This window comes from Chrysochloris asiatica, unplaced genomic scaffold, assembly GCF_000296735.1.
Source record: "Chrysochloris asiatica unplaced genomic scaffold, ChrAsi1.0 scaffold00219, whole genome shotgun sequence".
Lineage (NCBI taxonomy): Eukaryota > Metazoa > Chordata > Mammalia > Afrosoricida > Chrysochloridae > Chrysochloris > Chrysochloris asiatica.
In genome coordinates, this window is record NW_006408737.1 from 5,100,149 (window position 1) to 5,116,998 (window position 16,850).

General features: G+C 43.8%; 1 protein-coding gene across 1 annotated transcript in view; it reads right to left on the minus strand.

Moving 5' to 3' along the window:
- The window catches only part of GALNT18 (UDP-N-acetyl-alpha-D-galactosamine:polypeptide N-acetylgalactosaminyltransferase 18), a 468,442-nt gene extending 462,600 nt beyond the window's left edge, over positions 1–5,842 (minus strand). The window contains exon 1 of the mRNA XM_006873014.1: positions 5,186–5,842. Coding sequence (XP_006873076.1) covers positions 5,186–5,420 — 235 coding nt within the window. The 5' untranslated portion in view covers positions 5,421–5,842. The remainder of the gene's footprint in view (positions 1–5,185) is intronic.
- Between the last annotated feature and the right edge of the window lie 11,008 nt (positions 5,843–16,850).

Sequence of the window (16,850 nt, forward strand, 5' to 3'; positions counted from 1 at the left end):
CTAAATACCAAAAGAGTGGGAAGGAGTCTTCACATCAAGAATCAATGCTATCCCTTCTGTAGGCAGGGTTGATAGCGATGGGCAACTTAGACATTGGCTACCTAAACTGAGGGGGTGATAAAGGCACAAAGAGACAGGCTTACAAGGTTTCAAGAGGCAGTTTAGTTTAAGAGTGTGTGGAGGAAGAAAGCGTCCCCACTGAATAGTTTTCATCTTGTCTAGATGGGTGTGGTTAAAAAGGATAGGGATAAGATTCTTAATTCCACAGTGAGTAACTGTTATCATGACTAATAGCAACTGTCACAATTGTAAAGGTAGAAATGTTGTAACAAAAACAGGGGAGTAGTTAATCTTACAGTCCAGAAACAAAGTACCCTAGGACCTTCAAGGTCAAAGTGCACAAGCGGAATGCAAGACCTTATCCAGAGAAGGAGCAACACCAGAGATGGAGGCAGAGGTGGGGACATGGAGATAGGGAGCAGCTGAGGACTCTAGATTCATGGGAAGCGAGGGACTAAGAGATGGCGGCCAGGAGGCAGACTTGAAGAATGTGCCCGTTGGTGGTGTAAATTATTATAGATGCCTGAGTGTTTAAAAGAAAAAAGAAAAAAAAAAAGAGCTAAAGTGAATAGAGAGAAATACTGTTAACTGATGGTACAGGGAGGGGATTATAATCATTGTAATGAAGCAAGGTGTATGATTTGTTGAATGTAAAACAGATAATCTGCCCTGTAAACTTTCACTCAATCCACAATAAAAACCTTAAATACATACATGTTTGTGTGTGTGTATACTAAAAAAGAAATGGAGAAAGCTTTTTTAGCAGGTTGTTTTTTTGTTGTTGTTGTTTTTTTGGCTTGTTTTCACTGGACTTCCAAAGTGAAAAGAGAATCAGTATTTCCATTTTCTACGTTCTCCCTTAACATTCAGGCCTCCCTTAATAGTAGCACACTCTCTGTTTCATCCACATCATTCATCATTCACCTACTAAAATGGAACCTAGACTGACACTTACTTTGTATTTCCTAGCCATCAAGATCCTTTGTTTTTTTTTTAAATCTAAAGTTATCTACCCCTTCATTTACTTTCTATCTGGTTTTTATTCTTTTTTTAATTCTCCAAACTACAATTTATATTCTCAAGAGATTCTCAAAACCCATCTAATTAAATCATTCAATCAGAAAACAAATTAAAATGAAATATCACTGCAAACCCCCAAGGGGAAAATAAACTTTTCATTTATGACTAGAACAGATCTCCAGGGTAAAGCTCCAAAGCCTGTTCTAATTGAGAGTCCTACTGAATATCCTGAAGAACATTTAGTGACATTTGCAGTTTCCATGACTTTTCTTCCAAGGAAAAGACGAGCCTGAGCAAGACTCCGAAGCAAAACATATTTGTTTTGAGAATGGGATGCTTTCGTTAATGACTAATAGTTGCACTGGGCATCAGCACTAAGTGTTCATTCATTCAGCCACTTGTCCATCCAATACCTACTCTATGTAGAACGTGCCAAGAACAGCCCTAGGCACTCAACAAACATTTGTTATGTGAATTTAATCTCTGACTCTCAGTGCGAAGCAAAACAAAATCCAGAGTTTCCTGAGTGTATCTATGGAAAGAGTTTCCAAGTGGAAAACCTACTGCCTCCATCACCCCTAGGCCGTCCTCTGAGATCTCTCACTGTGACACCCACTTCCACCATCATCAACTGACTTCAATGAGGCTCTCTTTCCCTCAGGTCCTCTAGCTGTTTTAGGAGACAGTATGGCACATTGGGAAGAACATAGTCTCTGAAATGGCATTGTTGTTGTTGTTGTTATGTGCCGTGGAGTCGGTTCCAACTCATACCGACCCTGTGCAGGGTTTCCGAGACTGTAAATCTTAACGGGAGCAGAAAGCCTCATCTTTCTCCCGCGGAACAGCTGGTAGTTTCGAACTGCTGACTTTGCGGTTCGCAGCCCAATTCCTAACCACTACGCTACCAGAGCTCCTTCTGAAATGGCATTATCTGGTTTTAAATCCCTGGATACAATTGACTCATTGTGTGAACAAGAATAAATCATATGATATCTCAACGCTTCAGTTTCCATATCTGTACAAAGCTACCTACCTCATAAAGTGTTGTTGTTGTTAAGTGCCGCCAAGTTAGTGCTGACTCATAGCAAATCTGCATAGGGTTTCTGAAAGTGGGTTTGAACAGCCAACCTTGTAGTTAGCAGTCCAGTGCTTATCCTACAGTGCCACACTAAGGTGGTGAGGATGAAATAAGTCAATGTATATAAACCACTAAGAATAGTACCTGGCACAAATCTTTTTGGGAGCAGAAAGTCTCACCTTTCTCCCACATATAATTTTTAGCTCTTATTCATCCTGGTGTGGCGCTGTAGGGTAAGCACTGGACCGTAAGACTGGCTTGAACTACAAGGCTGGCAGTTCAAACCCACCAGCCACAGCTGGGAAATCCTATATAGGGTCACTATGAGTCACAACTGATTGATGGCACTAAACAACAACAACAAATTATTATTACTGTCACTTATTTTCTTTACTTCAGCAGTATAGCTGGATTATTCAAAAGGCCCTTATAACTAAAGAGATTTCATAGTTAAAATACATATAAAACCATTCTGTATGATATAAATGATTAGCCTGTTTGACTGCTAACTGGAGGGTTAGCGGTTCCACCCAAAAACACCTCAGAAGAAAGATGCACTGTACTTTTGCAAAAATCAGCCATTGAAAACCTCAAGTAGAAATCCTAGTTCTACTCGGATACACATGGGGTTGCCATGCATCACCATGGGAGTACATTTTAACATCCTGTATCAAGTTCAGCAGTCTGACCACATTGTTCTTTCCCACTCTTGACCTTCAGAGAGCTGTATTTGCCCTCTTACTCCCTAAATCCTAGCTCAGGAATAGCGACAGCACCTCTGTCACTAGCCATCCTACACCATCACAACACAACCAACAGAATAACCTCTGCCCTCTACCTGACTTATTTTAAGTCTTTCCCAAGTCAGTAACACTCTCCCTTCCCTAGCCACCTACAGGAGTTGCAATGCAAACATTTTAACATACAAAAGACCTTCTCTTTACCCATATACCCAGTGTTTTCAGAAATATATTTGCAAGTCCCAAACAATGCATTGCTGTATATTTTCCTGGGAGACGTATTGCAAAGGTCCTTTCAACATCAACAATGCATGCATTTTCATGCAGAGTCTTTGAAATACTGTGACATGGACCATATTCAACATGGTAGGGTCCACTCTGTGAGTAGTTCTGAGTTAATAATGTCCTGTCACTGCTTCCCAAAGCAGTGCTTTGCTCCCTCCCTCCCTTCCTGGCCAGACAGAAAGACATAAGAGAATGCTTTTCCAGGAGCATACGTGCAGGAAAATCTCTCAAAATCTGTGGGCAAACTAGAAATACCAAAGTAAGGCCTGGCCTAGGGTATTCCTGGGAACACTCTAAATCACTCTAGTGCAAACATTGTACTTCTATTGCTGATTAACTGTCGATCCAGATCTATGGAACGGAAAATGACAAGTGAGAAATAACAACAACATACACCTATCAGATAAATGAATTGAATCAGACAAACCCAGGCGCCAGGTTGAGAGAGCAGAGGCAGATACAAAGAAGCGGCCCTGGTTCTATTTTCAGGTGAAGTGTCAGAGTGATGTTATTGTTTTTAAGTCATTAGTCAAGAAACACAATGGATGTGTATACCTCTCCGCACTCACCTGCACTTCCTGTGGGAAAAACATACACCAAATAAATACGGAGCCGTGGCCCCCTACCCTGGCAGGGGCAGCAGGTGCGTGGGCTGATTCCTGGGGGGTGAAAGCCTTCAATCCAACTCAATATTTGCCAAGGTCTGTCTGCTCTGTGCGTAGGACTCAGCACCTGATGGGCTTGCAAGGGTTACGGGTGAGCTAGGCTCAACCCTCTCTTTAAAAGCCCACAAGCCTGTTAGAAAGCAGGGGGCATGAAGAGATGAAGAAAAAGAAGTGTGAACGTGAGAAATGCGTGTGTGTGTGCACACCCCAAGTCCTGTCCAGGGTGTCCGAAATCCCATCATCTTCCTCTGACAGCTCACCACATCCCACCTCCCCCTTCACCCTGGACCTAGCCTGGGCGCAACCCCTGGATGCAGCCTTTGATGGCAGGGATACCCTGCTCTGTCTGTCCACTCCACCCAAGCGGACTGGGCTTGGGAGTGAAACTATCGGAGATAGCGGCCTTCAAACAACCCAGCACGGTCCTGGGAGAAAGGTGCAGCCCAGGGCTAGTTCTCTCGGTCCTGAGCGGAGGCGCCACCGCAGTGTACAGAGCCCGGGACTCCAGTGCTTCTTCCCGGCGTCCACACCTACCCCAACGGAGAAAAACCAGAGGGTCCTGAAACCGCGGACCTGGGTGGGAGTGCGGACCGTTGTAGGCTCAAGCAGTCCCCCAGCTTCAAAGTCCAGCGGATTTCCCCCTGCATTTCCACCCCACTAGCAAACTACAAGGTCCGCGGTTGGAGTCTACCAAGCTGTTCCATGGGGCAAAGATTTTTTTTTTTTTTTTAAGTCTCGGAAACCCTATACAGGGTCACTATGAGTGGGAACTGACTGGAAGGCATTTAACAACAAGCTAACCACAGAACTGGGGAGATGCAATTTTCTGAGTCCTAGCCCGTCCCACAGCCTGTGAGGATAAAACGACCACAGCTGGGGCTGCGCGGACATCTCGCCCTGGACCCTTAACAGTAGCGAAAAGAGCTCGAATGCCCACGCACGCTCTGCTGTGCACATACAGTCCCTCGTACACACACTCTGAGATGGACCTGCGTGTGAGCCCGAGCGCCCGCGAGCAACCAGCCTGGAGTCACACGCACATTTCGACACGTGCGCAGCGCGCCCCCACACCGCTAGCGAGCTGCACGCACCCGCGCGTGCAGCCCGCGCACACACGCGTGCCCTGTAGAACCGCGCATGGCAGCAGACGCGGACGGTCCCTTTCTCAGGCAAGAACTGACAAGCAGTTCCGTATGTGTTTGCAGCCCCCTATGCATCTGCGGTCCCAGAACCCCCCCGCTGTCTCTCTGCTGAGACGCATCCACCTCAACACGCCCGCGCCGCGCGCTGCGCACTCGAGCTTCATGGACCGCCCAAGTTTCCCGGAGCGCTAGTACCTTGGATATGCTGTTTGATAACATTCTCCAGGTGGTCCAGTCGCTCAATGATCTTCATGGTGTCCCCTTTGTCTTCCTCCAGCTTCTTGTCGGGCGCCGGCTCCTGCCCCCGCACATACACACTAGCGATGTAGTTGGTAACCCAGCCCACATAGAGCAGGCAGATGATGTTGGTCATGCCGCTCAAGATCACGCAAGTGGACACCAAAGTTTTGGTCTTCCTGGTACACACCATTCTGGGCTCCCTCCTCCATATAGAGCTCCCTGGGGCCCCTCCTCGTCGTTCGCCCCGTGCTCACACCCACTAGTACAAGCCGGGTAGCTGGGCGCTTGAGCACCTGAGTCCTGATGTTTTCCAAAGCTCAATCCTCTGGCTGCGGGGCCGCCGTACCCAAGTTTACAGCTCTCGCTGCTGCCCACCAGAGAGGGAGCTTGACAAAGGAAATGAGGTATTTGGGTGGTTTTTTTCTCCAAATTAAAAATCCCCGAGCCCTTTCCAGAGAGGTCACGGGTATCCAGCAGCAGCACACCCAGATACGCTTGTCTGGGAAACTTTGTCACTGCCTAGGTCCGCGGCCGCGCCGCTTCCCATCGCCCAGCGCCGGGTGCCTTGGCTGTCCGACTGACCCGCGCTGCTAGAAGGACAGCGGTGGCGGCAGCGGCTGCGGGGAGAGCCGCGGAGCTGAGCGGCCCGGCCCCCTCCGAGCGACAAGCGCCACCGCCAATCGCGCTCCGACTCTGGAGAGGGGCCGGTGCTGGGCCGCCACGGACCAACGGGGAGGGCGCGGGAGGCGGAGTCCTGCCCCCCGGCCCCACCTGCTGGCCGCCCCTGGCTCCCGCCCCCCAGAGACTCGCCTGAGCCTTCACCCTCTGGCTGCCCCAGACCTGAGGCACCTGGGAAGGACACGCCCGGTCTCCGGATCCGGAGATTCCGCGGGGAGAATCTCCTGCTTTTAGCAGGAATCTCGGGCTTTGGGGGACTAAGGGGTTCACTGTTCCTCACCTACCCTGGGCGTGGGGCTTCTCACACTGATCCCGCCGGCCTACTGCTCAACCTTTTTTTCTGGTCCTCAGGACTCTTGAGAGTAGCCAGGGAATGGTCACCTGTCCTGCGTTAGCCATAAGTCTCTGTTGCCCTCCACTTCTTCCTTGGCCTTACTTCAGCCTCCACTCTGACGGCCCACGTCTGTGTATGGGCTGCCAGAGCCGTTCCAGAACCTCCTGGAATCTCCGAGAAGACACACTGGTGAACTGTTATTAGATGATTCTGGACCACCACCACCATCCTAACAAGTTTTCTGTCCCTATCTAGGTTTGGTTTTGCTCTAGGTTTGTGCAGCTGGTTGGACAAGGCTCTGTCTTGTAACAGTTTTATGCATGTGGAACTAGGCTCATTCCATGCACGGAAACATCCCGGGAGGGAAATGTTAAGCTCTCTCTGGCTTGTAAAGCTCCTCTACCTGCTATTTATGGTATTAGGGAGGGCAGCAGGAAAGAACTGTGACTGGCAGCTGAGGAACACCGCTGGACTCCTGTGGTGATACTATTTTGTTATTAGAGCAAATGTTTATTCATATTACCTCCTCTGCTGAACACCCACTTCTCAGCACCTGAACAGAATTCCTTTAGACAAAGCCCTTTCAAACAGATTTCCCTCTTATTCATCTCGGGAGCCCTGGTGTGGCGCTGTGCATTAATGTGCGGGACTGCAAGGTCGGCTTGAAACGCAAGGTCAGCAGTTCAAGCTCACCAGACACTGCTTGGAAACCCTATACGGGGCCCACTATGAGTCAGAACTGACTCGAGGGCACTTGACAACAACATCCATTTCCTGGGGGGGGGGGGGCTTTTTCCTGACCTTAAGAGCCTGCTGTGTGCCCACCCTGTTGCGTGTCAGCCATGGTGCTTCTCAGTCAGGTTGGCTTCCTCAGGTGATGTCTGCTGAGATCATAGGACTGGTTCCACAAAAGAGGTACAACCCAGAACCAAAAAGGGACACTTTATGGTCCAAACAGCCAAGGACCCTTCAACAAATGCATTTGCTTATAACCTGGCCCTCCCTAAGAGACTGTGAAGATAGACACTAACTAGAGATTCTGGAAGATTCCTTTTCTCACAGGTAAAGAAGAGAAGAGGAGAAAGAGGAGGATATTTGTATGTGTCCCTGAGAGAAAGAGAGAGCACACACAATTTCTGAAAAAATTCAAGGCAGAGAGAAGTGTGCTGCCTGCAGGAGGGATTAGCTCTCAAGGAGCTCTGGTAGTGTAGTGTTTACCAGTTGGGCTGCTAGCCACAGGGTTAGCAGTTCGAAACTACCAGCTGTTCCGTGGGAGAAAGGTGAGGCATTCTGCTCCCGTAAAGATTTACAGCCTCGGAAACCCGGTACAGGGTCGCTCTGAGTCAGAACTGACTCCATGGCACATCACTACCACTCCCTGTCTCCTCAGGAAGTCTAAGTTGGACTTCCTTCTGGTTGGCTCAAACTGCTGAGTAAAGGCTTTGAGTATATTAATGGCAAAAGCCTAATCCCTCCTGTGCTACACTCTTTCCCAGCAGTCCTGGGAGGTCAGCTCATCCCAAGATCACTCTAAACCACCAAAGGGCAAGAGGGAGAGGAGAGAACATTCATTTTTCACATTCTTAATGACAAAAGGAAAAGGCCCAAATTTGAAAATAAAACAAAGTGAATCATGTGACCTTAAATTTTCTATCAGCTGGAGAAATACAACAAAGAAAAAATGCAAAGCAGGCCCCTCTCTGAAAGATCACAGGGCCAAGTTGATCAGTTCAAAGAATGTCCACTGGAGGTTCAGCCAGACACTCTTGTTGTTGTTGTTGTTAAGTGTCGTCAAGTTGGTTCTGGCCCACAGTGACCCTGTATAGGGTTTCTGAGGAGCAGCTGGTAAGCTTGAACTGCCAACTTTGCAGTTCAAATGACTTTGCCGTCTGGTACATTAACTCACAGCGCCACACCAGGACTCTAGGTTGATCTAATCACAGGTCTACCACTTCTTAGTTAAGTGACCCTGGACAAGTTACGCACTGTCACTAATGATGAATTTTCCCACTTGTCAACTTGTGAAGAACTGAATGTGAAAAGTAAATGAGAGAATGCCCAAGAAAGGGCTTTAATTAGTGCAGGACACATAAAGGGCACTAAGGCGATCGATCATGTGAGTTTCCCTTCTAGGATACATGCCTCCCCTTCCAGGCCAGAGATCAGCTCTATGAACCCCATCCTACTGGTTGCTGTTGTTGTTAAGTCCCATCAAGCAACCCAGTATGGGGTTTCCGAGGAGTGGCTGGTGAGTTTGAACTGCCGACCTTGTGCTTCAAACTGACTTTGCTGTGCTGTCCAGCACATTATCCTGCAGCGCCACACCAGAACTCCTGCTGGTTAGTCAGACCTGATTCCTCTCCACTAACCAACATCAGTCCTCTCTCCTAATGAAAACCAACAGGAACTGAAACTATAGGCAGCAAGGGTCTCATTTTGGCTAGCTAGGCTTTAGCACATTGGCTTTCTATTCATAATGTCTGTCATCAATATCACTGAGGCAGTGGTCTGCATGTGTTTGTTAAGAAAAAAAAGATTTGCAGTCCAGTTGATTGTGACTCCTGGTGACTCGAGGTGTTACAAAGTAGAACTTCTTCACAGATTTTTCTTGGCTGCAATCTTTACAGAAGCAAATCGCCAGGACTTGCTGGCGCTGCACAAATGCCTTTGTTCCAACCCCCCACCTTTAGGTTAATGTCAAACACAAACTGTTTCAGCACGCAGGGAGCTTTCTTTGATTGATTGATTGATTGTTGTTGTGGTTGTTGTTAAGTGCCATTCAGTCAGTTCTAACTCATAGTGACCCTGTATAGATAGGGTTTCCAAGGAGTGGCTGGTGAGCTTGAACCACTGACTTTGTGGTTCAAACCGACATTGCAGTCCAGTGCATTGACCTGTAGCACCACACCAGGACTACTTGGGTAGAGAGGCATGTCTTTGGTCCCCAGTTCAATTACTCAATCCAATCAGTATTGATTGAATCCCTGAAGTTTTATCTGAATGATTAGTAGTCGAACTTACCGCGTGGTGGTGATGATGGTGTGCCGTGGACTCGGTTCCAACTCACAGTGACCTTGCATAGGGTTTCCAAGGCTGTAAATCTTTATAGAAGCAGAAAGCCTCATCTTTTTCCTGCAGAACAATGGATAGTTTCGAACTACTGGCCTTGAGGTTGGCAGGCCAACTTGTACAGACATGAATGTAAGTCTTGTAATGACCTCTTTCCTGAGGCTGGAAAACTGCTATAAAAGTCATCCTTGGTCTCTGAATTTCAAGCTGTGTCTTTTAACTAACTCCTATGTGTTTCCTCATATTTAGTGTAAATAAATCCTGCCCCAGGAGGTTATTGCAAAGAGTAGATCACAGAATGGGTAGGAGCAGGCCTCACATGGACTCTATCTAATACTAAGTAGCTTTTTATACTTTTCCCCAGCATTGAACTTGGGACCTGAGTTCACTCCTGCTACAAAAGGAAAGTGTGCACTTCAAATAATCAGAAAAGGAATGGAACCCCTGACAGGGTCCTCCCAGTGCAACCTTTGGGTTTCACCCATCTTCTCATATTGAATAGGCCACTGTGCTCTTGATGAGGAGCTAGTGCGACTTCTACCCACAAATACAGCCACCTTGTCATCCCACTGACACTAAGCCTTCACACATAGAATTTTGATAACAGAATCAGAGAAAGCTGTAATTGTTCATAGAGTTTAGCCACCAAATGATTATATATTCTGGTGGGGTACCCTGACCTGAGGATTCAAGAGGAAGAGTGGACCAATCTTGGCCAATGGCAGTCCACCATCAGAAAGGTCTTCAGTGGTCCTTTATACCCACCAGATGGCAGCACCATGCAAAGCCGTGCTAATTAGTGTTTAGGGGTAAAAGGGCAAGAACTGGTCCTGATGGTAGAAAACCTCAATCCCTGGCCTGACTTGGTGAGAAGTAGGGTTACCTGTTTCTTAGGGGAACAGACATTGTTGAGGCTTCCAGCAGGGTTGGATGTAGGTTTTGGTTCAGAGACAAAGGCTAAGAGGAATCACAGATCCAAGACTGGGTGTTGCCAAGTCACTGGCCTGAGATATGTTGACAGAAAAGAAATCCTTCTAGGAGAGAGAATGTTTATTTAGCACCTACTTTGTGCCAGGTCTAGTGTTTTACACGCGTTGTCCCTTGAGCACAGATTTGGGAATCTGGCAGTCTGGGCTCATACTCCAGTTCTGTTATTTGCTAAATGCATAATCTTAGGCAAGTTACTTCTCTGTGCTTCAGTTTCTTTATTTGTAAAATAAGGATAATAATAATTCCTACCTCATACCTCATAGGACTTCTGATGTGGCACTGTGAATCAGCACTGGACTGCAATCCACAAGGTCGGCAGTTCAAACCCACCAGCTGCTCCTTGGAAACCCCACACAGGGTCACTATGACTCGGAGCTGGCTCGAAGGCACTTAACAACTTACCTCATAAGTATGTTGTGAGACTAATGTGTATAAAGCCCATGGAAAGTTGTTGTTGTTAGGTGCAGTTGAGTCAGTTCTGTGTGACCCTATGCACACTGTACAGTGCTGTGCTGTTTTCACAATTGTTGTTGTATTTGACCCCATTGATGCTATCACTATGTCAATCCATCTCGTTGGGGGTCTTACTCTTTTTTGCTAACCCTTCATTTTACCAAGCATGATGTCCTTCTCCAGGGACCTATCAGGTCCCTCCTGATCACATGTCTAAAATATGAAAGATGAACTCTTAGCATCCTTGCTTCTGAGGAGTTTTCTGGTTCCATTTCTTCCAAAGCAGATTTGTTTGTTCTTCTAGCAGTTCATGATACTTTTATTATTCTTCCCCAACACCATAATTCAATATATCGATTCTTCTACCGTCTTCCTTATTTATTGTTCAACTTCCACATACATACGAGGTGATTGAAAATGGGTTGGGTCAGGTACACCTTGCCCTCAAACTGATCTCCCTGCTTTTTAACACTTTAAAGAGGTCTTTTGTAGCAGATTTATCTAATGCAATATGTCATTTGATTTCTTGACTGCTGGTTCCATGAGACTTGATTGTAGATCCAAGCAAAATGAAATCTTTGACAACTTCATTCCTTTCTCTATTTATCATGATGTTATTTATTGGTCCAGTGGTGAGGATTTTTGTTTTCTTTACATTAAGGTGCAACCTATACTGAGGGCTGTGGTCTTTGATCTTCATCAGTCAGTAATTTAAGTCCTCTTCACTTCCAGCAAGCAAGTTGTATCATCTGCAAATTGCAAGTTGTTAATGAATCTTCCTGCAATCATAATGTCATGTTTTTCTTCATATAATACAGCTTCTAGAATTGTTTGGTCAGCAAACAATGTAATAAGTTTGGTAAAAGCACACGTATTTCCTGATTTTTAACCACTTAGTATCCCCTTGTTCTATTCGAACGACTTGGTCTTATATAGGTTCCTCAGGAGCACACTTAAGTCTTCTGGAATACCCATTCTTCACAATGTTATCCATTGTTGGTTATGATCCACATGATTGAAAATCTTTGCATAGTCAATAAAGCACAAAGTAAACACACTTCTGTTATTCTCTGCTTTCAGCTAAGGTCTATCTGATGTCAGCAATGATATCTCTGTTCTATGGCCTCTCCTAAATCTACCGTGAATTTCTAGCAGTTCCCTGTAGCATACTGCTACAACTATTTTTGGATTATCATCACCAAAGTTTTAACTGCATGTGATATCAATGATTTTGTTTGATGATTTCTACATTCCATTGAGTCGACTCTCATTGGAATGGGCACAAATATGGATCTCTTCCAATCTGGCCAAGTAGCTGTCTTCCAAACTTTTTGGCATAGATGCCTAATCATCTGTAGGGCTGCTTCAGTTTGTTGAAAGATTTCTATTGGGATTCTGTAAATCCCTGGAGCCTTGTTTTTCTGCCAATGCCTTCAGTGTGCTTTGGCCTTCATCACCACTGGCTCTTAATCATATGCTACCTCTTGATATGGTTGAACATCAACCATTTATTTTTGGTAGAGTGACTTTTTGTATTCCTTCCATCTACTTTCAATAGTTTCTGCATCGTTCAATATTTTTAATCCTTCAATAATATAAGAAGAAACTTGAATTTATTTTCTTCACTTCTTTAAGCTTGAGAAATGCTGAGTGTGCTCTTCCCTTGTGGCTTTCTAACTCCAAGTCTTTGCACATTTCATTAGAATAATTTATCTTCTCGAGCTGCCCTTTGAAATTTTCTGTTCAGCTTTTTTACCTTCTCATTTCTTCCATTTTCTTTAGCTTTTCTACATTCAAGATCAAGTTTCAAAGTCTCTTCTAACATCCATTTGGTCTATTTTTTCTTTCTTCTCCTTTTTAATGACCTTTCTTCTGTGTGATTTTCTTTATGTCATCCCACAACTCTTCTGGTCTTCGGTCATTAATGTCTTGAGATGGTCTCTAAATTCATGTGGAATATACTCAATTTTGGCTCTCATGAACTTGTTTCAATTTTATTCAGCTTCAGTATAAACTTGCATGTGAATAGTTGATAGTCTGTTCCGCAGTTAACCCCTGGCCTCGTTTTGGCTGATGATATTGAACTTCTCCACTGTCTCTTCTGACAGATGTAGTCAAATTGATTCCTGTGCACACCATCTCATGAGTTCCATGTGTATGCTGTTGTTGTTATTGTGAAGTGCCTTCGAGTCGATTCTGACCCATAGCGACCCTGTATAAGGTTTCTGAGGAGCAGCTGGTGAGCTTGAACCGCCGACCTTGCAGTTCAAACGGCTTTGCAGTCTGGTGCATTTATCCACAGCACACACCAGGAGTATGTTAAGTATCATCAAGACAGTTCCGGCATTTTGCAACCTGAGGAGCGGTTGGTGAGTTTGAACTGCCTACCTTGCTGTTCAAACTGACCTTTGAAGTTCAATGCTTATCCTACAGTGCCACACCAGGAACCCCTTTTATGCTGTTTTAAAAAGGTATTTGCAGTACACAAATTGTTGGCCTTGCAAAAATCTATTATTGATCTCCAGCATCATTTCTGTCACTAGGGCCATATTTTCCAACTACTGATCCTTCCTCTTCATTTCCAACTTTTGCATTCTAATCACCAGTAATTATCAGTGCATCTTGATTGCATGTTTGATCAGTTTGAAACTGAAGAAGTTGGTAGAATTTTAATTTCATCGTTACTTGCTTTAATGGTTGGTGCATAAATTTGAATAATAGTGGTATTAACTGGTCTTTCTTATCGGCATATGGTTATTATCCTATCACAGACAGCATTATACTTCAAGATAGATCTTGAAATGTTCTTTTTGACAGTGAATGAGGCACCATTTCTTTTCAATTTGTCATTCCTGGCATAATAAACCATATGATTGTCTGATTCAAAATAGCCCATACAAGTCCAATTTAGCTCACTAATGCCTAAGATATCTATCTTTATACATTCCATGTCATTTTTGACATTTTCCTAGATTTATACTTCTTACATTCCAGGTTCTGATTATGAATGGATGTTTGTAACTGTTTCTCCTTATTTTGAGTTGTCCCACATCAACAAAAGAAGGTCCCAAAAGCTCTGCTCCACCACATCATTATGTTCAACTCTACTTGAAGGAGGCAGTTCCTCCCCGGATGTATTTTGAGTGTTTTTCAACCTTAGGAGCTTGTCTAGTACTATATCTGACAATGGTCTGCTGTTATGCATAAGGTTTTCAGTGGCTAAGCATTCTGAAATAGTCCACCTCTCCTCCTTCCTAGTTTATTTTAGTCTGGAAGCTGACCCTGCTGGTATATAAAATACTGGTGACATATCTGCCAGCAGCACAGCAACACACAAGTCACCACAGTACGATAAACTGACCCACGAGTGGTGGGCACTGAAGGTACTATGTAAGAATGACTATTATCTTTAGTATTACTATCTCTGAGCACCAAAGTAACTGAAAGGTAAATGAGAGAAGACAAGCTAGCGAGAGAGCAATTTCCTCTAAATGCAAGCCAAAGGTTCGAGAAACCGACTTTTAGCTCCTCCTCTCTCACCTCATTCAAGGATCCACAGTAACACTTAGCTGAATGAAAGGACAACTAGAACCATCTGTCCGTTTATTCATCCAATGAGTATTTTCTGAGTGTCAACTATGTGCCAGTGATGGTAGGTCCAGAGATGACTCACAAACAAGCAACTCTGCCTTCAAGGAAATCACTGTTTAATGAGGGGAGGGTAACAAATACACTGTGATACAATGTAATAAGCTTTTATCTGATATAGGAATATGAACGGAAGCACCAAACTCCTCCCCAGTAAGAAGCTATACAACTGCTGACCAACTCTACTTTAACTCAGTCACTAAACAGCTCTGCTGGGTGGAAATTTGATCTTCAGATCTGGAGGAAACTGTTTGCAAAATATTTAATAAACCAAGGACAGATAGCCAGAATATGTAAATAATTAATATAAACCAATAAAGAGACAAAACCATCCATGTGGAAAAATTAGCTCAAGAGAAAGTATACGCAGACATATGAAAGAATACACAAACTTATTAATAATCAGGAAATAAAAATTTAAATATAGATAGCATTTTTCTATCCTATCTTATTGTTAAAAAATTTTAATGTGGTAATTTTCAAGGATTGGAGAGGATATGGAAAAAATAAGTACTTGCATATTTTGCTTGTGGGAGTGCAATTTGGAAGCTGCACTTTGGAATGCAATTTGGCAGTAACTATAAAACTGAAGATGTATATACCCTATAACCTTATATTAAAAATGTGGTCTACGGACCAATGGCATCAGCATCACTTGGGTGCTTATTAGAAATGCAGAATATCAGGTCCCATCCCACATCTACTGAATCAAATCTGCAAGTTACTAAAGTCCCCAGATGATTCATATATACAGTAAAGTCTGAGAAGCTAAACACATCAAATGTTAACCATATGCTTTCTTTGAGAAGAGGAGCCAGATTAGGGGTAGTGGCCAACTTCTGAATTTCTTATCACTTCATCTGTAATGTCTGCATTTTTACAATGAATATTTCTTAATGTGACACTTTTGAAATTAGAATTATTGTTCTCTATAATTAGAATCCCTCTGATTGTACTGAAATCTGCTTTGTACTGGTGAGAGTCTTGCTTGATAGCTAAGCTTGTCTTGTAACCTCTCTAAACCTCTTTCCTCATCTGTACATCAGGAATAATAATTACACCTAGACAACAAGTGGCCAGCCATATTGGTGGGTCTTGAGCATGTCACACATGACTCAAATCAAGCACAACTCAAGCTCCGACATTCACAATGATGATTCTCAGGAAAATGATTGTTCTTTATGGTTTATGATCATCGGTAAGAAAGCAAAACATGGGAGGAAGATTTTTTTTCAAATGGAATGAACACAAGTACAAACACACATGATTTTTGAGCTATTTATGCCAGGCATTTCCTATTGAAAAATAATAAGAATAATCAAGACACACAGACATTTTCACTATAGTGAGAGCTGAGAATGGTAACAACTATCATCTCTTTAGTTCGCTCGGAGCATTTTTTAAATTTTGTGTATTTTACATTAACAACATTTTTTATGGAGTCATGTGCTAGTGTTGCTGCAATGGAAGGTTTGATAAAGTTCTGCTTTGCTGTGCTTTAAAAGGATGCTCAGAAGGAACTAAGGTGTATTGCTTAGGAAAGCAGTAGATTCGATCAGGGTTTGAGCCACTAGTTCTGTGAACTGGGCACTTTACTTAAATTCTTCTATTTCAAATTCCTCATCTGAAAGATGTAGTATATACCTCATAGGGTTGTGAGGAGCCCTGGTATCGCAATGGGTTGCAAATTGGATTTCTAGCTGCAAGAGCAGCAATTTGAAACTACTAGTCACTCGGTGGGAGAAAGATGAGGCTTTCTGTTCCTATAAAGATTTACAACCTCTGAAACTCTATAAAGGGTCACTAAGAGTTGGAACCAACTCCATGGCACACCACCACCACCACTTCATAAGGCTGTAGTGACGGTAAAATGAAACAATACTTGTAAAGCATGGCACTCATTCCATAGTAGGCATTCAACAAATATTAGTTTTAGTAGTTCTGAACACCTTTATTTAAATAATAAATCATGGTATTTCACTTCTAACTCATTTTGAATCTAAATATTATGTACCATACATTCAGGTACCTAGCCATTACGTGGTCAGTGGTTCAAATCCATCAGCCACTCCCTAGAAACTTATACAGGGTCTCTCCATGAGTTGGAATCAACTCAACAGCACTTAACAACAACCACAGTAGTTATTATGTAGTGCAGAGACTAGAACGTGTATATTTTTAAAGGCTTTATTACTTAAATGTGTAAGTACTGATTTCTTATACAATTTATATAAATCAAACCCATGTAGAGATACACAGAACAGTGATGTGTTAGGCCACCCAGATTTCTAAGGTAGGTAGGATATGCTAGTATTGTTCAGGTCCTGAAGCACAGTATACACATGTCTTTATTAAAACCCCACAAGGGAAGTTATCATTCTACTTATTTTACAGGTGAGAGACAGTATCTGATTAAGCACTAATGAGTAACAGTAGCAGAGGTCTTCT